Genomic DNA, 18,731 nt, shown 5'->3' with positions numbered 1-18,731 from the left:
CAAAATAACGATCAGACATTTGATGAGACCCAATTTGTACATGATTCTCTTTGAAAATTGTTGATTAATACATGTATGTGTTAATATTATAATAACTTCAAAAATATTAAAGATTGTAATATATCATTTTTAAATAATTTATCATATTTCTTCAGACGGACAGTCATTATTTTCTGATGTATATTAACAATACAAAGTAAAACTAGATAATAAAATTATAATTATTGTTATCAGTTTACCACATGCATCTTTATGACCATTTTCGACTAATATAAACATTAAATATATATGTACCTATCTACTAACTGTACTGCCTAAACATTTAACATACCATGCACTATATATATATATTTCATGTATACTATGCATTATATTGATTTGAATTACAATAAGATACATAAAAAATAATTTTCAAATTTTCCTAACAATACAATTAGTGCGTACTAACAAATAATACCACTGAGTAGAATAATAGAATGAAATGTTTTCAATACTGTGCAATAATAAATTATATTATAATATAATAGAATAGTAGAGATTAGATTAGATAGATTTCAGATAATAAACTAAGTTATGCTTTATATTATAAACCACTTTAAACTTAAAAGTAGTAGCTCATAACAGAAAGCTTAACAAATTTAAATGGTAATATCCAGAATATCAAAATGTTGCGTTAAATAATACTAGATTAAAGTCCTTGCCAGAATTTAAAATGAAATATTTTTTCAACTAAATTTGATAAGATTTGTATTAAAATATTATCATATCAAAAGGAAAAAAGAAATCCAATAACGAAATTTGTAGTAAAACAATAGTTAGTTCTCAAATGACAAGATGCAATTGGTTTAAATTCCAAAATTAACTCTTTTTAATTTTTATATGCAAAATAACAAAGTGAAAGTGATGGTGGTTTTTGACTTAAGATTAATCAATATTTTACATTTAAGATGTGCAAATTAAACTTATTAAAATATAATATGATTCGTAATTAATATATATAATATATATACATATGCATATTATTTTCATTAAAATGCTTGATACTAAAATAATTATAAATTAATTAATTTGCGAAAATATTTAAATACTACACAATATTAATTTATAGTACAAATTACAATTATAATATCAATCAAAGCGCTTTTTAGTAATACTATTTAAAAGAAACATGGTGTAAAATAATAATTTATTAATAAGTATAATAAATGGTATTTGTATAACATGTGTCACTATTATTTTTGTTAAGAAGTATAACTGTTTTATTAAAACGATTTTTGATGTTTTCTTGAAACACGAAAAGCACAAAATCCCGCACGTGTAAAATAATCTTTAGCGTGTTACAAACAATTAAAGTTTTTCACCACTTTCTTACTTTACGAACAACGGAACACGAGACATGTGTCTCCAAAACGTGTACACATAAGTCACACATAAGACTATAATAAGAGCCAGAGGGTAGTGCAAATTTAATTAGTTTTCATTATTTCAGTTGAAATAAAATAAACAAAAAATGGCAAGTTTTTTAATTATCGTCAACAACATTAATAATAAAACAATATTATTAATTATTATTGATAATAAACATAATGATATTATATGACAATAATAATGATTTAAATCTGCTGTTAGAAATTAAAAGTGTAAAAAAATAAAGACATTTGAAATACCTAATAAAAAATAACATATTAAGCTCAGAGAATGCCACTAAGACCGTACGAACTATTTTTATAGATTTATCGAATAATATTGAATAAATGTTAAAAAGTACTGTTCAAACCTGTTTAAAATTGTTGAAATTTAGTATTTTAATGGTCACTGTTTTGTAGAAATTTAAACAATTTAAATAGGTAACTTTAAAAAGAAATAAATAAATAATATTCTTAGTTTTTATTTTGCATGTTAATAAACTAGCATTTAATTAATGATGAATTAATCAATGGTCAACTCTATGCTCGTCCATTAATGCATTAATGCAATCCCTTTAAGAGGACGCTACACTCGCCTTCGTTGTCTCCGTCTTACAAGTACGTAACATTGCAAAAACTGTTTAGCGCGGGAAAGAACCGAGAAGACTACAGTCATAACTAAGAAACAAAATTCTCACCAAAGATAAAAGGGAACTACGACTGTGCAACGTTGTTTTTATTTTTTTGATATTAGAACTGAAAAAAAAGTTATTCGATTTTGAAAAACACAAAAATAATGAATTTTGAAACAATAAGAACTTTTTTTCTATTTGTGATATCGAAAAATTGAAAACAACGTTGCACAGTAAATGTTCTCCTTATTATGTGGTGAAAATTTTGTTTCTCAGTTATAACTGTAGCCTTCCTGGTTCTTTCCCGCGCGAAACAGTTTTTGCAATTTTACGCACTTGTAAGACGGAGACAACACATGCGGGTGTAGCGTCCTCTTAACTTAGATTTATAAAATAGATGAAGACATATTAACGTTTTTGTTATAGTGAAATAATCATACTATATGTAGATAACATACTCAAACCATACTGAATTTAAAATAACTTCAATTCGTCAAAGAACTGTACTTTTCTTTGCTGAATTGAGTTGTCTGGGGAATTATTCAGTTTTATATTTCGACAGTGCTCAAAATAAATAATAAATCACTTTGAAAGACGCCAAGTTCTACATATATCACTGTTATGAGTAAACGTAGGTACCTACATTAGGGTGTTCAAATACACTGATTACTACATTTTAAACATCAATTAGTGAGTTTAAAACTTTTACGTGAACGAAATTTAACTATTAAATAAAATTGTAACAGTTAATTTAAAGTGATATACAATAACGTACAAGTAAATTATAGCTTAAAGTTGAATACAATAATTTAACACTTTTATTTTTAAATCAATAATATTACAAAGCATTTAAATTTGAGTACTGTTATATTTGAGTGTCCATTATTTTTTTAAATTATTGTTGTATCACAAAGAAATTAATTTTGATATTTATTAAAGTTTTTTAAAAAACTATAAAAATAAGACATTTATTTTCCAACATAGATATGAATTTATGTATAATATGGTTCAGTTATATACTTAAATTGTTTTTCCTTATCAGTAATGAACTGGTGAAAAGTAAACGATGATTAACTATAAACGATGTTTCACAGGAAGAAATTTCCAACCACTCTAACCCATGCACTGAAAACAATTGTTGACCTTCCATGAAATTAAAAAATATCACTATTTTAACTTATTGTTATAAATATTAATTATTAATTACTAATATTATTATTAATATTAGTAAAATTATTATTATTAATTATTATTATTAATTAATAGATTTAACTGTCTCTAATTTTTAAAACCAATATAAATTTTTGTTGTACTCAACCATATGATTGCTATAGAAATATTTTTAAAATTAATTTTCATTCACACAAAAAAAAAAACAATACAAATCTGTTTCTTAAATTTTCTAGAAAATTGGCTAGTACCTAATATTAATGTCAAATCATTAATATTTTACGTATGAAACTTATACAGTTATACTTTATTATGCATCCTGACATGTACACATCACATTATACATATTTTATATATAAATTTAAAACAGCTGTATGGTGACCGACATAACAGTTTTTTTGAAAAAATAAATATATTTATAAATATTATTATAAGATATACTCGTAAAATAGAAGACGCATGAAATATATAACACATAACATACCTGTTTATCTTCAGCTATATAATAGATGGACAATATTATATGAAAAATCACATAATTTCTGCAGTATTGCCAGTATTGGTAGTAAATGTTTTTATATTTATTTTAATTCACTTACTTAGTAGAACGACTATTGCCTAGTTATGATAAGCGAACAATACCAACAAAGAATTTCTCAAGGATATGAAGTAAACAGGTTTTTCTTATTTTATTTCAGTCGGTGTTAATTTACATTTATAGGCTTTGGAATGCATTTTATGTATTTATTTCATCGTAAAATCAATTATTGGGCAATTTTACTTAACGCATTCATTAAAATATTGAGGATATACTACATTATATTTCAGTTAATATAATTATTATACATACGTTAAAAAAAAAAATTGGTTCAATTTTTCTGTATGATTGCGATATTGAACACTAGGAAAAGGAATTTTGAAGTCTATATTTACATTCAAATTACAAATAATAAATATTATTAATAGGTATTACGCTCAATCCAAACAAAACAATATTTTATTTTTTAAGCTGACAATATAAAGTGGGAGATAATAATATTTAGTATATGAGTTATTTTGTCTTCAGAACCAAAAGCATAACAATAAATAAATATTTACAATGAAAACATATGAAAATAACATCAATAGGTAGGTACTGAAAGAATGAAAAAAAAATTCATACAAATTTAATAATAATGTACATAAAAACTATTTAATGGCATTTATTATCAAATTTTTAATATTAAAGTATGCGTGCAATATCATTTAAACACAAATACAAAAATTGTTTAGTTTATTATTAGACGATTGAAATGCCACTAATGGGACTTCATTGATTACGCCAATCACTCCCATTAAAATCAGTTTATTATTCATTGTGCATTTTATGTGCTGATAGTTTTATCTTAAATTAATAAAAAAAATTGTATATATATACTAGATTTAATTGACGCGAACAAGTGAAATAGGTTTAGGTGGATCACTGGAATAAGCGCTTTTATATTTATAAGTGATATTGCATTTCAATAACAGTTTAATATGGGATATTTCTAAAATATTGCCATCAATTGCCAATAATTAGCTTGATTATACTTATTTGCAGTATTTTAGTGATTTGTAATTATTAAAGTTAGAAAGATTACGTTTTTAAGTACAATCTATGTTTGATTTCTATTCTGTAGAGGTAGAGTAAAAAGGTTTCTAATGTTTTTTTTTTTAAATAGAAATATTAGCAATATTGTAAGTTAATAGCTACTCAGAACCTACAATATTTATTCTCACATACGAGTACTTACTTAAAATAATGAATAGTTATACAACAATGACTTTTTTTAACAATGTAGATTCACTTTATATAAAATATTTACTAAAAGAAATTTCAATAATACTATTTTAAATGAAAAAAAAACTTCTAGAAGTTTAGCTAAAAACAAAACATACATACAATGATTTAAAGTAAAATGCGTATTAACAAAGCTACTTATTATGTTATTTTAACAACTAGGAAAATTTTAATAATATATACCAAATTATTTAAAATGAGTATTCCGTAAAATATAAGTATTTAAATAAAACAATAATCAGTGATCTGTAAAGGCGATAACAAAGTTACTTAGATTAATGGTTTTAAATTTTTAAAATAATTGTGCATAAATCGGTTTTATATATATAATATATATATTTATGACTATATAAGTGCTTACACAATGTATGAATTTATTTTTCACACAGAAATTATTAAAATTAGTCGTATATATAATAAACGCATGTATTACACGTTTATTGATGAAGGTATAAAACCATAACGCTGATAATACCTATAATAATTATATACATAAGCGCTACATATTATTCTGAAAGTTCTTCTATCCACTAAGATGGATAAGAGTATGAGACACAATCTTATATTATTGTTATAACTGTAAGATTAAACTATAATATTCCGAGTACAGTAATTTACATAAGAATTCATAAAAATGTTTAAGTATATTGTTATAAGAAAAATTACAATATTATTAAAATATAGTGTAAGTAAAGGACAAAAAATTAGACACAAAAAATATAGATAACAAAGTCAATCTGTAGGAAAAACTCTCATCCGACAGACTTATGTGGTGGCTACTTGGGGAGCTGTAGCATTGTTATGGTCTCCACCGAGTGAAAGCGCTTGCACAATTCTCGGATCCGCCTTGCTACCCTCCCGGAACTCTTCCAGTGTAAGTTTGTCATCGTGATTTTTATCCATTTGATCAAATATTTTATCCACTCGTTTTTGTGGCGTATTTTCGTCTTCGGCTTGTGGTTGTTGACCCTGTAAAAGACAAACAATTACCTAAGTCAACGGGTTATATATATTGGTACTCTGCGGAATAATGCAACATCTTCAACTTCCGAAAAAGATACTTTCGTGTTGAAGGCAAGTACAATATACCATATACGTATTATAATATTCGTTAGAGTAACAAAGCCATTACGTGGCTTTTACCGATAACGAGATACTCTACGCTATATTGTTGTGTTTCATTATATCGCTCAATCTTGTCAGGTTGGTAAAAATATTGTTATAATATCATAAAACAATTCTACACCTACGTGAAACTGGAACTACAGTGTAAAATTGACATTTTTGACAGTCAAGTCATTCGATATTCGTAAACCATATGAAAAAACATAATTTTTTATGCATACCTATTACCTAGTTAAAAAATAACATTATATATTTTTCATCCTACACAAACTCCCCCAATCCAAAAATCCCTCAAAAATCTTGTTTGACAAGAAAAAATAAAATAACTTACAAAAAAAAAAAACAATAAAAAATGCGTCAGAAATCAACCCATATTTTAAAAAAGTACGAATTATATTTTATTCTGAGAAAAGACTACTTCCAACCATCGAAAAAGTCATATCATATTCTGTGATCTTAGAATCAACTATTGAATGCTATGATAATATAATATAATTACATATTTCAATTGAAATTACAAAGAACTACACTTCACCAACGTAAATAGAAACGAAGCGCATTGATGATAATGATTAAGTTTACCTCACTAGATATTGCAATTTAAAAGCTGAAGATAAATTAAACTGTTTATCGTAACTGTTCTAGACGTAAGAAAAAATATACAATTTGTAATTCAATTAAAATGTAATGTTATAATATTTAATTATGATAATATACTATAAGTTATAAACTATAATATTAAACACAATACAATATTATTACACAATTTATCAGTGGATATGTATAATGTTTAATGATTTATCTATATCGAATGTTACAATTACATATGTAGGTACACTGTACACTTTGCCATCATATTATACTATACAGTTACAGGCTGATACTATAGTTGCTGAATCCTGTTCATCGTTTTTTTTTTTTTTTAATTAGAATAAACTCGTTGGCTATATAAACTGGAAGGCAGTAGAGTGATATAACATTATAAAAGTATATAATAACACATATAATATTAAATCATTACGTTTTCGAGGCGATGCTTTGTTTAAGAAACGGCGGACAGAGTCGACTGTCAATAATGCTGTACAGTGTACAAGGATAACGACGAATGCCATCAGAAATATCAGTGGCAAAAATATATACGTTTACAAATGGGGTCTATAAGGTTTTTTTATTCGAAAAAAAAATGTAATGCTCTTTTCGGCTCAAAATTATACACGTTAACCCACATAATTTTGAATCGTAAAATTTATATTAAATTGTGATACTGACAATTTACCTGATACACACGAAACCTGACACATGACGTGGAGCGCATATGATACCGATATGGAATATTATATATATATATATATATATATATATTAGATTATTCATCGTCCTTCGGAGGGCCGGATAAATCTTGTTTCCCGGCTATATACATTATTACATTATATAGAACATAGGTACGTATGATATCTATATTTAGTGTTAACAGTGACTTTGTGAATAACTGACATATCTCGGGTAAGTTTGAAATAAAGTTTCAAAATGGTGTACAATTTGTAAATGTTGATTCAAAGTTTTGATTAAAAATAAATGGATGTATTAATTTGAATTTTTCTGTTACTATTTTTCTTATATTTTATTGTTCACTGTTAACTCTTGACATTTTATTGAGTGTTGTATGTTTGTTTGACAGTTTATAAGACGTTTGTGTAAACAATTTACATAATCGTTATGATTAGATGATTACTTCAAAGTTCTCTAAATAAACAAAATAAAAAGAAATGCATTTAAAATAAAAAAGAAAACACTACGCAACTAGCAAAACAGCATCTTCAGCGTCACTTAAATAACTCCTGGCGCTGTGGATAAAATTGGACACATCTAGCAAGATTTTTTTAGATAGGACGTTATCAAAATAAGAAGTTATGTTTAGGAAACGTTCAAAGTACCTATTCAAAAATAATTTCTTCCTCAATATTTAGATCATAAGTTATTGTCAGTTTTACAACTGTAATCACACTGTCATACTTTAAACATTATTTTAGTACCTATTTTGTTTTTCTTATATCCGAGGTTGTATAGATTTATATGACTAACTATTTATTTCAGTTATAATATGTATCCCTTTTACTGATATTATCACATTTTATATATTTTTTTAATTAAATTTATGAGTTTCATTAATATATAAAATATATAGGAGCTATATATTATTATCTTATTCCTTGACTCATATTTAGAAAAAGTATATATCTACCTATGGTTTCTAAAATGTTTCTTTTTTTTTTAGATTAATAATTACTAAAAACTGAAATTACTAACATCTAACAATTTTTTAATAACAACACAATAAATTCAAAACACTTTATCAACTGTAAGTACTGCTAGACTACTGGAAGTAGTAAGACCATAAAATCGAAAAACCATTTAAAATCTATACCATAATTTTATTATTACTTAAATTTGTCCAGTTTCTGTGTTTTAAATATTTTTATAGTAAAAATGGTACATGTTACCGTTGCTATTTACAATTTTATTAATGCGCATGACAAACTATGATAAATGCTATTATTATTTTTTGCATGCAATCATGTAGCAATTATTATGCATGCTTGAAATTGATAGAAAAAAATTTGTTTCTACTTTATTTTATGTTGATACTATGTTTGAAATTTGGTGTGGTAAACTTCCATAAAATATTAAAAATATTATTAATCAGAGTAGGTCAGATCTATATTTTCATAAAAATACAATCAGTATAATAACATTTCGTTTCAATAAGTACAAACCTTGAACTAAATTCAGTTTAATTTAAACTTTTATTAAAATATTAATTTTGTCTTATTAATGTATTATTATTATTATTATTATAATATTAAATTAAATTATCTCTTAACTATTTAAAGATCGTGATAATAAAAAATCATTGTAAAATTATTAGTACAATTAGTATAATAATCCATTTTACATAGTAGGTGTTATATGGTTATCATTCTTATCTGTTATTGCAGTTTATTTTATCGTGGATACGACTATGTCTACACTATTTCTAGGATAGGTTTGAATCATAATGTATCATTATGTGGCATAAAAACCTTGTGAGATTTTAAAGAATTGTTAAAGGTAAACTAATGCAGTGTGGGAGTGAAGTCCCCACATGGGTCTTTATGACATAACATTATTCAACCTACCTCTCTCAGAAAACAATTTAATAACTCCTATGCAGCCCAAAAACAAATAATAAAACAGTCATAAAAATGAGCCATAATAATATTACTCAAATTTCTCAAAATTAATAGTATTTCTATATGAACAGGTTATAGGAAGACCTGAAAAATAAAATAATATTTATTCTAATCAATATTTTTAATTTTATATTTTATTTACAATTTATTAAATCTTATGCTTCACATAATATAATATATAATTTTTTATTCTGAAAAAAAAATAATAAAATCTAATGTAATGTAGTTTTTAATCAAATTATCTAATTTGAAAAAACTGGTTTTTAGAAAAATGTTGATTGTAAAACATTAATTCATACCATGTAATTTTTTTTTTTAATGTCATAAGTTTTGTTAAGTATAGTCGATCCAGTCGTATGAATAATTTTATTTTTATTATAAAAAAATATTATAATATGTAGCAAAAATGTCGATAAATATTTTATAAAAAAAAATTAAAAAGCATTGTTTAGAACAAAATTTATTTAATTTATCTAGTATTCATGTTAGACTCTGAAGAAACTTTTGTTTAATCTCATTTTACTGGAAATTAAATGAAATTTATTTATTTGTATTTGGTCCGCAGTTCAATTGTTAGGTACATCTTAATATACCAAATGAAAAACTACTATACACCATATCATGCTGCACAAAAAACGTTGATTTACTATTATAGTATTCAATATACAATATAATATAATATAATATGTAATATGTATATAAGTTTATTTTTGTAATTCACGTTTAATGCAATTTCAAATGAATTTTTTATATATTAAAACGCACGCTTCTAAAGATTAAACATTTTCCTTATTTCTGGCCAACAGTAAATTTGAATGTTATTGTAACTGAATATTTATCATTGAATGACTTAGTTATCATATTGAATCTGTTTAAATTTGACACAAGTCACGTCAAATCAAAACTCTTGATCTGGCCATACAGTGTCTTACAAGTCACGTATAAGATCGTTTAGTCTGCACGTCAAGTGACATGAAATGGAAATTTTTGGTTAAACCCCGAGAATTAAGTCTAAATAGTCACAAAGTGTAAGTTATATTTTTGAACATTTAAACTAACATTTGATGTATAGCATGATTTAGATTTTAAAAGTATCTTATGTTTTTTTTTAAATGTCTTTATTCAGTATTTATTTTATCTATATTATGAATGAAAATAAATACATTTTATAAAATATTTGAACTGTAAAAATAAATACCTAATAAGTATTCGTAATGCAAGAAAAAATAAGATGTATATATTTGTGATAGGTTGTAACATTAAAATCATTATAATAATATGTCCATTGCTCATACTAGGTATGTTTAGAAAAATATATATGAGAGCATTTCAATGAAGGATGCAACATCAATGCATAGGTAGGTATCTAATCTACACAGAATAATCAAAATTAATTCATAATTATATTATCTACGTGGACCTCCACACGAGAATTTCAGTGGGGTGCAGTATTATTGTTACTGATAAATAATAAAATAATATAATTTGAAGTTCAATACATGAAATACAATGTTTTTTTAAGAAATTTACGATTGAATAATTATTATTTTTCATAGTTATTAGTTTCATTATAATAGTCTATATTGCCTGATAACGATATGAAAACAACAAATTTTTCGATTATTGTTTTCTATAAAACAATAATGTATTACACTTAAATACCAATCTATATTAAACTTTTATTTTTACACGCACCGTAATTCAAACTACAGATTCTTTAAGAGATATATAGTAAAGACCTTGTAAATATGTCTACCTTTAAGTTCCTACCGGCTATATCTACTTACAATTTTCCTACCTACATTCTATAAATTACATAATAATATGTTACAACAAAACGATTCAGTTAATCAATTTTTATTCAAGCTTATTAAATATTTTTTTTATTTTTTTATCATTGATCTTAAGCTCGGCAACTAAGGCCATTAGCTGTTGGAGTTGCGAACTGTGGTAGGGGTAAGGTTTTGGTACGGTAGGTTGTTTAATGGTTGTTACGGTAGATAGCAGATACGTGTATGTGTGGCAAGGTTTTTAACTACTATGAACCCGGGTGGTCATCCATCCGGGAGCTATATAGTAGCTGTGATCGTTACTTACACTCGCATTCAGCGATTGGTAGCAGCCAACGCACCACGCCAAGCCAAAAATATTTTTATAAGAATTGTTATTATTCATGGTTTAGGATGATTAAACAAGCTCATTTAATTCTGAATATGAATTTAAAAAAAAAAAAAACTATATATATAATCAAAATTTAGTTTAATAACAAACGACCCCTGTATTAAATACATTTTTTTTTTATTAACAAAATTTACCTTCTGTAACATATGTCATTGGGTTACAAGGGACATTATTTTATGATAAAAATTGTAATATTGTGAAGATTTATCAGATAATTAAATATACAATTCCTCTAATAGAATTGGAATTAGAAGCAGAAAAAATTACGATTTTTAATTCTATTTAACCTTATATTATCTAATTGGCGACATATTATTGATTACAATAATGTAAGTTCCAACCAGTATTGGACTTATCTAGGTAAATATATAAATTATCTTTTATCTGGATAAAAATCTAAATGTTATCTATTTATCTATCTGAAAGATAACGCTAGCCATCTACTGTAATTTATCTAGATATTTTTTTTACGCTGTAGAAATTATTTTTATTAATCTTAATATTATTTTATTAATTTTTCTAATAATAATAACTAATTTCGTTAGGGTCATCGTTGCACGTCGCGATGACGATGGAATATTTTTATTATAATATAGTATAATTATTAATTATTAGTTTATTACTTATAAGTAGGGTTATGAGCATGAAATATTTCACATAAAATTTTCACTTTGAAATATTTCAAACTTGAAACTTTTAGCCTTCTTGAAATATTGAAAAATATAATACATTATTTGTTTTTTTTTGTTTTTGTATTTATTATTATGTTTTATTCAATCTGTTACAAAGGAGAACACTAAACAATAATAATACTTGATGATAGAACGATAGAAGCAAAGATAAAAAAATAATAATAATAATATATATGTAAAATATTTTAATTTTTTTTTTGTATGTTTGAAAAGATCATCATTAGATGGTAACACTGATTCCATAGTTGATTAATGATTGATTATCGTTTCACAAGAGAATATTATTCTTAGATCATATACAATGGATAGAGCTACTTTGATAATTTCCCGTGTCCAACATAACCCCCCACTTAATTTGTAGTTTTGAGGAACAAACTACTTGTGCGCATGTGCATACGAACAAGCCAATCAGGACAATGGCGCCAAATAATAATAGTTTAAAATAAAATGTATACAATAATGTTATATATTTTAATTATTTGATTGTTATTTTAATTTGTATAAATCAACGTCTGACGGCAATTTTACAGATTTTAATTATTAATTTTAGAATATTATGCTTTTCACTAAAGTTAAGGTTATTTAAACCTTATAAGATACAAATGCAAAAAAAATTAACTACATTAATATGATAATTAATAATAAATTATAATATCTATACAGTCATTATATTATATTGTCAACATTATATTATATGGTTTGTAATTATATAAAAAAAAATAGTAAGTATAATTAAAATAATATTGTGCAATGAGTATTATGAGTACCTAGGTATTATTGATTTCTAAATAAAATTAATTTTGTAAATTTTCGACGTATACTTCTCCCCGAAATTGATAATGTATGCATTTTGGCATAATGGTGTAATCTTATTATAAACCATATTATATTGTGTATTATTTATACAATCTAATTTATCTATAAAAAATAATGTTTTATTATGTTTAATTATTTACATTTCAATAACTTACTTGTGTAATATTAAGCCTGGTACTTTAAATGCTGAGGACTGACAAAAAAAACAACATCGCCGATGCATGATTAAGTATTGATATTTGAATTTGTGAATATTTAAAGTGCGTAACTACTCAAAGACCGAACTAACGAAGTACTCGAACTTTAAGTTTTAACGAATAAAAAGTAAAATTTTAAATTTGCGACTCATCTTTATTTCTTATCAATGGACATTGATATGATTGTGATCCGGTACGACGCAGGCGCATAAACTTGTTATTCCCTGAAATTAAATGAGTGGGGGGGTTATATTGGACACAGCTCCATCCATTGTATATGATCTAAGAATAATTATTAATTATTAAACATTGAACCACAGAATAAATGCAATCGAAAAGGACACTCTAGAAGTCTAGATGTAAACAAAATCGCGACGGATTGGCTGCCATATTCTTCCTAACAGGAAAAAATTCTTATCAGTTACCTATCATTATTCATTTGATAAACGTGTTTTCATTTATTCAAAACATTAAATTTTAAATCTTTTAAGTTTAAATTTTTACAGTTTTTATTTATTAAACACCAATTTAACTTTGCTACCCCATGTATTTGAATTTATTTTAATATTAATTAAATACTAATAATTATATTGTATAGTAATTGAAAACAATAAGTTTAGTTTTACAGAATGGTCACACTGTTGGCCTGTTGGGAACTTGGGAAGACGGCCACCGCGATTTTTCGTTCGGCCTATGCGGCTATGCAGCTGCTGTATGTGTTAATTCTTATCAGTGTCAGGGCCCTGATTGAACCTCCACTAATTAGCAATTAGTAATTATAAAATATTAAATGAACATGAATTAGGAAATTGATATAAATAATTCATATATGTTTTGAAACTTTTTTAAGTATGTTGATATGAATTTTAGGTTATTTGTATAATATACTAGGTATGTAAGAAATATTTATTACATTTCTACTCTAGATTTAAAATAAAATGATTTTTTATTATTTTTCATAAAAATAAAATATTTCAAAAAATAAATTTCATGAAATATTAGACCCCTCCTTATGAGTAATTAATTATTATTACAATCAATAGTCTGACTAGTCTGTACACTATAGTCGTATCTGTTCGCTGAAATTCTCAATGCCGGCAGATATTATGTAAGTAATTCAATTAAATTAAATAATTTCAGGTCCAAACGAGGAAAGCGCGAACTCCGTAGAAAATATAAATAACTAAAAAATAATTATTTCGTTGAAAATAAATTCCTCGATTACGTACAGCCTATATGTGCAACAGTGCAACACATCATGCTGTTACACGTGGAAAATATTTGTATATAAAATGTAATAAATATATATTAATTTTTTATGTGACACTTTTCCTGTATTTTAATTATTTAAATTTCACTTGGTTTAAATGGAGTAATTAATACTTGGATATTTAAAATACACCTGTCTTTTTTATCGTAAAAAAAAAAATAATAATAATATTAAAAACGAAACACATTTCAAACAAATACAAAATATTTTTACATAATAATAAGCCTGATACATTTTTTTGAGGCAATGCAATTTTAATTTAAAAAAATTTTCTGTTTTTTCTAGATGAATTTCGATTACCTTCTATCAAATAAATAGATAATTTTGGTTATGTTTATTTTGATTATTAACTATATAGATTTTAAGTCTATTATCATTTATATTTATAAAAATAATTATATTTATAATAGGTAATTGATATTATATTCCTATACATATTGCATTTTTGTCTTCCATAAATATTAAGAAATTATCAGGCAATTATTAGGTCAAACCATGATAGAAAGTGGTCATATTATAATAATTTATTATTTACATAAAATATTTATACTGAAAATTGACATATGCTCAAATAACGATTAGCGATTTACATGCAATTTATAGAGTTGCTAATTGCATGTCAACGTACTTAGATAATACTAACACATACAAACGACTATTCAGACGTTACAATGTCGTATACAATTTTCAGTTTCAGATATTGTTACAAAGTTTTTTGAAAACCAAATAATCTAAACGTGTTTTAAAAATGTATTTGGTAATATTAATATTTTATACTCGATCAATAATAAGATAATACGATGATACAATATAAAAAACACATCATACAAATATTCATCTCGATGCGTACTCTACTAACAAATTTGATTTTTTTTATATTCGATTTTTATGAACCACAAAGCCTACAAAGAACTGCTTATAACTTTGTTATAAGTACAAATTTTATAACACTAAATGATGAAAAGTATTTTACTATTAGTTAATATTTAGTCGACTATAATTTGCTTGATACAGAATTTTAAATAATAAATAATCTGCTTTATATTTTTTGAACGGATAATCATTTTCCATAATACATAATTCTATAAGGTATCTAGACACTTTGTAAAAAACCCTATTGAAAAGTCTGGTATCGATCAAAAAATACATATTTTTAGCTTGTTTCGAAATTCTATATTGATATTCACATTTTATTAAAAAATAACTGTTCACTAATTTTTCAATTAATGGAACATCGTCAGTGTTGTTGTGAGAGCAGGGTTTAATAGAGAAACTACTAATGGTAAACATGAAAATACTGTTGATTCATCTCAATTAGAAAAATAACAAATTCTTAAGTATGTAAACTGTATTAAATTCTATAAATTATATTTTGTTTATAATAAGTATTTCATGAGTTATGTACATACAGCAGTAAACAAATTTGGCTGCAAAATATTGTAGACGGAGTGTTTGACTTTTTTAATTTATCGATAAGTGGATCAATATATTCATAGTGCAATTTAAAAATTTCAAATACAATTCTATCATATGTTTTATAATATTTAAAAGAAATTGTTCACAATTTAATATTATAATTATATATATATTACAATAATATATAATATTCCTAAGCCAAGCAGTCAAAAATAAGAATTATAAAAGTAAATTTAAATTAAACTTAATTAAACTGAAACTAAGATAGATTTGTTAATTTTGTTAGTTTCTAATAAATGGCACTAGAACAAAAAACAATTTCAATTTAAACGGAGTAGATATAATGTAAGTAAAGAAATTATATCTTCTATGTGTTTATATTACCTACAATAAATAACACTCAGAAAAAAAAATTATTACCCATCTAATATATAATATTCATTATAAAAATTCATGATAAGAGAAGAAAATGTTCTGTTGACGCCAAGACCCATTTCCAACTTTACAAGAGCATTACAAAAAAAAAAAAAAAAAATGGACTCCAATAACATTGTTCTATGTGTGTATACTAATAAAAAACAAAAATTATATTAAATTATGCTTTATTACTATTTTATTCTAAAACATTTTAAATGTAGTTAAAGTAGTTATGGTGAAGGTTTTAGACATTAATTTATTGAATTCAAAGCAATTTTTATATTAGTCAAAAAGTTAAAAGCCTATGGTATGATAATATGTAATACAATAATAATATATTATATAAACATACTTATTATAGTAATTATTCTATGGACATATTTTTACCTTGCATAGGATTTGGACATTTATCGGAAATAAGTACATAAAAATTATCTCTCCATCATTAACTTTCGTGAATAATATGGACTGACTTAGTTGTAACGAGAAAAAATAAATGGTGCAAAATAATATTTGTTGACTAATTACATTCTATTTTGTAAACTTTACGAGGATTTGATATTTTCAAACAAAATTAATTTTAAAAAGTTTTGAGATGTATTCATTTTATTATTGTTTTTATTTTCGATATGAAAAAAATAGAAAACCCACTTTGTCTAATAACAGTTTATTTTTGAAAGTGTGATTCTAATCCCTGTCAAGTTCAATATGATACCAGCTCAATTTAATGTCAACTCACGTACAAATTCATATGACATAGTGTTCTTTATACAGTTCTGTAAAAAAATATATATGTACCCAAGAAAAAAACTAAGTTCCATACTACACTATATTTTAATTAATATTCAAAAATAATATATTTTAGTTATGTTGTATGAAGAATAATAGTTCGTATAACTACCAGTAAATATTTAAGGATATTAATCATTAACGTATACGTCATGTTCATAGTTACTAGAGTTTTTATATTTATTATTTATATTGGCTACCTATTATAAAAGCCTTGGCGTTGTAAAATATCATATGAATTAATCAATGTATTAATAGTGTTTTATAGATTTATATCAAGCAAAATTATAGGGTAATGTTATCTAAAATTATGTCAATTTTTAATACAAACTATCTAGTGTAGTTTACAATTTATATGCCATCCTGCCTAAATAATAGTTATAATATTATTATGTCTCAACATTGCAAATATTACATTTATTTTTCACTATGTAATACATTATGCAATGAAAGCTCTCTCCACAGGTATAGAAGGTGGGAAAATGTTACACAAGACGGGAAGCCACTGTGTTGGAGTTGATTTAACCGTGCCAGAAATTATTCTCATAGAGTGGTTGAGCTGGACGTCAATCTTGCTGCAATGTGAACTGTTTATCCAAACTGGACAGGCGTACTCTGCGGCTGAGTACACTAGGGCCAGAGTAGACGTTCTTAGTGTGGAAGTAGATGCTCCCCAGGATGAGCCAGCTAGTTTTTGAATTATATTATTTCTGGTTTTGAGCTTAGCTGCAGTCTTTTCTGTATGTCTTTTGTACGTAAGCTGTCTATCTAGTGCTACTCCCAAGTATGTAGGAGTCTGGTCATCGTAATTGAGAGTACTACCACGGAACGTTACCTTGGGTTGATAGTTGGCCAGACGATTATTTAGATGGAAGCTTGCAACGACAGTTTTATTTATGTTTGTTTTAAGTCGCCATCTATGTAAATATGTTGAAATTATACCTAGGTCTTCTGATAATACTTTTTCGGTGTCTTCAAATTTATTGTTTTGCACAGCCAGTGTAATATCGTCAGCGTAAATAAATTTCTGTGAAATTGTGTTTGGTAAGTCACTAATATAAAGATTGAGCAAGATTGGTGCAAGAACCGACCCTTGGGTTAACCCGTCGTTCAGTCGTCTTGGTTTGCTATGTCTTTCTCCTAGATGAACTACAAATGTACGATTGTTAAGCATTTCGTTCATCAGTTTGTATAGTGTGAGACAAGGAAATAGTTCCAGGAGTTTTGTAAGGAGTGCGCTCCGTATACGCTTTCTCGCAGTGCACCCTGGTAACGGTTGATGAAACTTCGTATCATCAATCGGCTAAAGTATACGGAATCTTGGTCGGCGGACTGTGCTTTTTACATCTCCCGCCTTCTTTCATGCAAGCAAATAAACAGCGCACAAACCAAAACAGTCCTTCTAAGGGCTACTTGACGAAGGACATCACCCGAATTATGCAATTGAATGTCGAAGGCTTCAGTAAATCTAAGGCGGAAGTACTAGAAAAAATCGCGACGGAAGAAAAAATAGATGTACTTGTTGTTGAGGATACTCACACAGCCGATCAGGAACAACTATCAAAAAG

The 18,731-nt window shown here is 25.5% G+C and overlaps 1 protein-coding gene across 2 annotated transcripts in view; it reads right to left on the bottom strand.

Moving 5' to 3' along the window:
- Nucleotides 1-5,655: 5,655 nt before the first annotated feature.
- LOC107164053 (frequenin-2) overlaps nt 5,656-18,731 on the bottom strand; it is a 139,891-nt gene continuing 126,815 nt past the window's right edge. For both annotated transcript variants that reach the window (XM_089218840.1, XM_089218839.1), the window contains exon 8: nt 5,656-5,999. In XM_089218840.1, coding sequence (XP_089074966.1) covers nt 5,807-5,999 — 193 coding nt within the window. In that variant the 3' untranslated portion in view covers nt 5,656-5,806. The remainder of the gene's footprint in view (nt 6,000-18,731) is intronic.

The sequence above is a fragment of the Diuraphis noxia genome, unplaced genomic scaffold, assembly GCF_037042655.1.
Source record: "Diuraphis noxia isolate RWA-SAM2 unplaced genomic scaffold, SU_Dnox_SAM2 contig0002, whole genome shotgun sequence".
NCBI lineage: Eukaryota > Metazoa > Arthropoda > Insecta > Hemiptera > Aphididae > Diuraphis > Diuraphis noxia.
This window is presented reverse-complemented; position numbering and strand designations above follow the sequence as displayed.